The sequence below is a fragment of the Bicyclus anynana genome, chromosome Z, assembly GCF_947172395.1.
Source record: "Bicyclus anynana chromosome Z, ilBicAnyn1.1, whole genome shotgun sequence".
NCBI lineage: Eukaryota > Metazoa > Arthropoda > Insecta > Lepidoptera > Nymphalidae > Bicyclus > Bicyclus anynana.
The window spans coordinates 11568469-11575557 of record NC_069110.1 but is presented as its reverse complement, the minus strand read 5'-3'; the positions used below and the strand labels follow the sequence as shown (position 1 = coordinate 11575557).

At 33.0% G+C, this 7089-nt stretch overlaps 1 protein-coding gene across 1 annotated transcript; it reads right to left on the bottom strand.

Annotated features, from left to right (window-relative positions):
- Positions 1-6300: 6300 nt before the first annotated feature.
- On the bottom strand, positions 6301-6798 carry LOC112045845 (uncharacterized). Its single transcript, XM_024082197.1, has one exon. It carries the CDS (start codon positions 6796-6798, stop codon positions 6301-6303), a length of 498 nt encoding a protein of 165 aa, XP_023937965.1.
- Between the last annotated feature and the right edge of the window lie 291 nt (positions 6799-7089).

The window sequence follows — 7089 nt, the reverse complement described above, 5'->3', positions numbered from 1 at the left end:
TCTCTCTCATTTATTTATTACTTCTTTTTTTTTAAATTTTTAACAATATAAGTATAAAATACAAAACATTATTAAAAATTTATAAAAAAAAAATCACCCTCCCGCTGCGGGACATTAGAGTGCCCAAGCAACCGGTGGTCAGGGCTCCAGAGTGAGGAACCTCCTCACAATACGCGCCGTCTCAAGAATCACTGCCTTTTGTATCCGACTCTTGATCCAACAGTTAAGCGAAAGCTTCTTAAGGTGTTGGTCGAAGCTTTTCGCTATGAGACCATTGACTGAAACAACTATCGGAACAATAATAGTTGACTCAACATTCCACATGGCGGTAATCTCGTGAGCAAGGTCCAAGTATTTTGATACGTTTTCCTTTTCGGCTTTAACCAGATTATCGTCATGTGGAACTGTAATATCAACAATTATTGCACGACGCACTGACCGATCGACTAGCACTATATCAGGTCTATTGGCTACAATATACCTGTCAGTGATAATCGTTCGGTCCCAGTAGAGCAATGCACTGCTATTTTCAAGAACTGATGCTGGGTCGTACCTATAGTAAGGCATCTCATAATCGATAAGGCCTTACTGAAGAGCAAGCTGTTAATGGATTATCTTGGCTACTTGATAATGTCTGTGCAAGTATTCGCCGTTAGCAAGGTGAGAACACCCGGACACAATATGCCTGAGGGACTCCCCAGGACGATGACACGCTCGACAGATGTCTGGAGTGCCATCTTTCATAATGTGTTTCCGGTAGTTTCTCGTCTTTATAACTTCGTCCATAATTGCACAGACAAAACCCTCGGTTTCCCCAAAGAGGTCACCGAAGTGCAACCAAGATACAGATGTTATTTGATCTACATCCGGTCCAGTTAGGGCCTTGTAGAATCGTCCATGCAACTCCTTGCTCTTCCATATTGCCACACGATCTGAGTTACTAATTACAATGTTTAAATTATTATTATGCAAATAATAATTTAAACATTGTATTGTCTTTTTATGTATGAAATATTTTAATGATTTTAATAGAAATGAATAAAATTAGTCATATTTTTATTAAAATGATTTGAGTGTTTAATTATATTACATTATAATATTTTCATTTTAAATTTTCTTATTGAATTTTTTTTTGTTTTTAAAAGAAGAAAAAATACATGTTCGTTTATTAAAAATTGTTATATGTACGTGTCGTTAGGTGTATATGATAGTTACAAAAAATGTGTTAATGTAATGGTAGCCTTCGAGCTACTCGTAACATCTTGTCAGTTCACAGGTACATTTAGTACCTATGCAACAAATAGATATGTTATTATGTAAAGCAATATTTTAACATCACATTAATGTTTATATTTGTTATTGGATTGTGAATGAAGTAGATAATAATATAATTAAAATGCCTTACTGCTCAGCCTGTTCCTTGCTGCTATGAGCGGCAGCTTGCTTGGAGTGGCGAGCGGTTAATATGTGCTAAAAATCAGACTGTGCTTCGTCGCTCCAAATTTAATTTCAGTTCAATATGTTTGTTCATTTTGAATTGTCTATAGGCTTCAAAGATCTTTGCATGAGCGGTAACCTATGACCCGTCGCTATTTAATTTTTTTTGATGGGATTTATGGTGGGAACTACAATGTATGTAATAAGAAATTGTTTTAAAATACTAGGAAGTAAAAAATATTTTTTCTGGTTTTGTACTACTTATAAACCTATTTAATTATAATTCTTGTTTTTATCTTTAAATATTATTATCATCATAAATTACTTTATGGATGACATCAACAATATAAATCGTGATATACCCACCTAATTTTTCACACTAAATTGAAAAATGCAGCTGGTCATAAGCCACTACTGTTCAAATCCCTTTGTTATTCATTTTTAATTTTATTGTACATACTTATAAATAAATTCGTAAGCTAATTAATGATAAGCTAATTGTGGCTAGGTTTTAGAAATCAGTTGCTGCGTTATTATTTCTTTTAGCGAAATTGGCAAATTCTAACTATATACTATAAATGCAAGTGTAGGTTTTTTAACGCGCCGTTCGCCTACAATGTGTAAGAACGTTGGCACCAACTATAAATTAAACAACAACAACTATAAATTAATTAATGTAATGAGAAATAAAAAAACTCCAATTATCAAATCAAATTAAACCGGTGTTTTTTTTTATTCATGTTGTATATATATTTTAAATTATTCTGTGTCGTTTTAATCGGGCGAGGAATGTTTCGGGTAGATGCTTTGTGCTTGTAAGATTTCTTTTTTACATGATAATGGCAAACAACACCTACAAAACCGGCGGATAAGTTCATTAGATATATTTAAAATATTGTACACAGACACATTCACGATTTATTCAAAATATATATAATGATGTACAAAATTTATAGAATAGAAATATATCAATTCATGGAAGTTCTCAGCCACAATACCAATATTTTTACGATTTAATTACTATCAAACATAAATTGTAATTAACATAATATTCAACTTAAATTAGCATCTTGTAACTTGTTGTGTAATAATAATAATAATAATAATAATTTTTGTATTGATGTTTGCTTAGGTGCATTACACACGATTATAAAATACTCTGTATTTTTTAAAATGAGGTGTTTCATTTAACCGTGCAACCAGCTTACCAAAATTGAAGTCACAACAAACATGAATAACATGTCAAAGTACAATTTGGTGAAAATGAATTCACTTAAAGTTAGAGTCGGTGTACGGAGTATACTCATAGATAGGTATTTTTTTTATCACTCAGTTTTATTTATGCAAATTTTACATATACCCACTCAAATACATTGAACTTCTCTCCTCTCAAGGTCTTAAAAACCACTAGTGGTAGCACCGGAGGGTAGTACAATTCGACAACTGACCTTCAAATTATAGTAAGCGACACTTTTATAGTAAGTGTCAATTTTAGTCCAAGACATTTTGCACTTTAAGAAATTAAATATCACGTGTCTCAATCGATGAAGGAAAACATCGTGAGGAAATCTGCATACCAGAGAATTATATTAATTCTCTGCGTGTGTGAAGTCTGCCAATCCGCATTGGGCCAGCGTGGTGGACTATTGGCCTTACCCCTCTCTTTCTGAGAGGAGACTCGAGCTCAGCAGTGAGCCGGGTTGATGACGACGACGACCTACTACCAGAAAAATACTAAAAATAATGTCATTCATTTGACGGCCCTGTGGCGCAGTGGGTAGTGACCCTGCTTTCTGCATCCACGGCCGTGGATTCGATTCCCACAACTGGAAAATATTTGTGTGATGAGCATGGGTGTTTTCCAGTGTCTGCGTGTATTTATACATTATATAAGATATGTAGTATATAATTGTATAATAATATTATAATATCAACTATCTTAGCACCCATAACACAAAATACTATGTATGCTTACTTTGGAGCTAGTTAGTGATGTGTATTGTTTAAGTATATTTATATTTATTTTATTTTATTTATTCTACATTAAAGGGCCCTAATATGGGGTAAAAAAGTCGGGGCTTTTTAATATAAATCGTTCATGTTTCGAGTTATATTTTTTTAAAATGATTAACGGACTATTTATTTATTTATAACGTACGAAAATATAAATAGAAGGAAATGAAATAGGGGTTGAAAGTTCACATCGATTTCAACGCAGTCTTCCGCTAGTCTATGCTAATATTATAAATAAGAAAGATTTGATTGTTTGGTTCTGAAAGTACTGGACCCATTTCAAAAAACTTTCACCTATAGAATCCTACATTATCCCTAATGAAAATAGGCTATATTTTATTCTTGCTACGGAAACTACGTGGGTGACACCGTGGGGCATCTGCTTTAAATTGCAAGAAGGTAACCAAGTTTATTTGTGTAAACCATAGATTTACGATTCGGTACAAGTGTAAACCGTTTGAATAATAAGGCTGTACATAAAAATATAAGTTATAGATGTCTACTTAAAATTTGACGGCCTCAGTGGCGCAGTGGTATGCGCGGTGGATTTACAAAACGGAGGTCCTGGGTTCGATCTCCGGCTGGGTAGTTTGGGATTTTCTTAATTGGTCCAGGTCTGGCTGGTGGGAGGCTTCGGCCGTGGCAAGTTACCACCCTACCGGCAAAACGTACCGCCAAGCGATTTAGCGTTCCGGTACGATGTGTAGAAACCGAAAGAAGTGTGGATTTTCATTCTCCTCCTAACAAGTTAGCCCGCTTCCATCTTAGACTGCATCATCATCATCAGGTGAGAGTGTAGTCAAAGGCTAACTTGTAAAGAATAAGAAAACTATTTTCTTGCATATATATAAATATCAATGGCACTTTTTGTTGTAACATTATAACTCAAGAACGGGCTCACCTATCCAAACCAAATCTTTAGGCTTTGTTTGAACTATTTAGCAGATGGTTTATGTGAAGTTAAAAAAAATCGGTCCAGCGGTTCTTTATTTATTTTTTGTAACTAATTCAGGGGTAGTATAGGAGTAGGGTAGGGATAGGGAAGAAGTGCACCAAATATTAAATTGATATATAAGGTAAATATATAATATATAGGAAGAAGTGCACATAAGTCAAAGCTAAACTTGACTGGGTTGGCTAAATTGGCTAAACTTGATTGACTATTGCAATGATACTATAGATGGGTAGCTAACATTGTTAAGCAGGTTTCATTATAGGTGCCTAGCAAATAACATGGACAGGTTTTTCAGGTTTACAGTAAGTAGCTGAACCTGAAGTTATATCAATATAACTACTAAACTTGCGGCGCCACTAAAAATGTGTGTATATTGAGAAAATGTATGAGCAGTGTGATGGGTCTAAACTGCACATTCCCTTTCCTATAGTCTAAAATACAATTAGAAAACAGGATAATATGATAATAGACAGAACAAGAGAAATTAAACAGAAAATATACTTCGGGAATCTCCAAACAGTCATAAAGTAAGCCTTACTCAATCTTAGGTTCTGCACCTGATTGGACTTTATTAATGGATATGTATGAGAAACATTATAAAATTGCAGCGGATGTCGCTATTTCGAGATCTAGACCAGACATTTTCCTTTTGTCCAAACAAACTAAGCGAATAGAACTTTTAGAGCTTATTGTGCCGTGGGAGACTAACATTCCGAAGGACCACAGTATAAAAGTGAACTAAAAATGGCTATATAGTTATGTTGTATGTAGCAGTAAATAAATAATGCAAAGCATAATTTAAAAATGTTTTATTTAATAATAAAAAATATAAATAATTAAAACCAATCACCACTTAATACTACTTACTGGATAAGTATCTAAAAAAATATATAAATTGTGACTTAACCACAGACTTACTACTCCATACAGAAACATATATTTAATGTAACTATTGCAATTTTGGATGCAGTAACAAAACAACCTGTTTGATGAACATTGAAATCATTCAACCAATTTTGTCTATACTTTAATATTGTTTACAACTTATGTTTATCTGAAAAATAGGAAACTTGATAATTTTTATATATATTTCAAAAAATTACTTAGCAAACCATGTTCCATAGGAAATCTCTTTCTCACCCAATAACTCACAACTGAAATGCATGTTAGTAATAAAACAGAGCAGGAATATACTTATTTTATACCACTACCAGTTCATGATTTTTTGATCTCACAACAAGGGAGCAATGTAACACCCTCATATTGAAGTCAATGTATGTTTAATATATTACATATAATTGCAATAATTAAACAGCATAGCCAATGAGATAAAATTATTAATATTAAGCTGAGAAATTCATGCTGAAAAGGAAATTTGTGTCAAATGTATACATTCAATTATGCTTTATAAATATATAGTATCTACTATTACCATTACTGACCCAAAATATTTCAGTTAAAATCCTTAATTTACTAATTAATCATATTAATACCATTTTAGCTTTAATATAAAAACTTTTTAGTTTTAGACATTGTAAACCATAAATATGTGCCAGTGAAGTGCACTTTATAGATGAAAACATGTACTGCTTACCCTGAGGGTTTATGACAAAAGAGAATTGATAAAACAAATTTTATCAATTCTCTTTTGTCATATTTTCCATTTTGTACAATTTGTATATAGATTGCCTACCCTAATTATTAATCTTGTGCACACCACTGATCACTATAGGTACAATTAAGTCACAAGTGCAACCACAATAATGTTCAAAATTATTATTTACTGAGGCATGAGGAAAAAACCCAAACAGTATTATAAATTAATAAATTAATGTTTTTCCCTGATATAACATAATCTTCTAGTAGGTATATAAATCACGTTTTTTTATTATAAATTATATTGCACCTCTAAGGTAATCATATTTATATCTTCTTTTGTCCTGTATTTGCCCAATTTTGGATGCCATATCACATTCACGACACCACCCACAGAAGGTAGCAGTAATAACATGGAATGGACTTCTGTAATATAAGTTTGGATCTTTCAAATTTTTGTTCTTCTTGTGGCATCTGATGTGCAAAAATATTTCCAGCAGCATTAGTATCACACAAACAAAACTGTGGAAAATCAGGAGTGTGGGTATCACTAGCAACATCCTAGGACTTGTTGTGTTAGCGCCTGTGATAATCTTCTCTTTGAGATCTCGAAACTTTTTGTTTTTGTTCACGTATCCCGTAGGAAATGCCAAGAGTTTGCGATTGTCAGACATTCGGTCGTCAACGTAAATTTTAGGTAAATTATTAACCAGCGCTCGCTCTCCTGTCTCATCGTTCACTTGATAGGTTATAACTTCGCCCGTCTCATCATCACAACAGAACCTCTCTCTGACCATTTTCAGTAAATGATACGCCTAAGTTCCTGGAATTGTGCAATAATTAATTCTATTATTGTACACTGAACGATTAAATTCTTAAACAAGTTTATCCTTATTAAACATACCTCAATAAATTTACAGCAAACTTTATTACATAAAAATTACAACAAAAATTTAATACACAAACAGGACAGGGAATGACACAAAACATGAACAGAAGAAGAAATATAATAATTTATGATCAAATCGTCACTTTGACAGGTGCCAACCATTCAACAACGCCGAACCATAGCCAAACTTTGTTTGTCT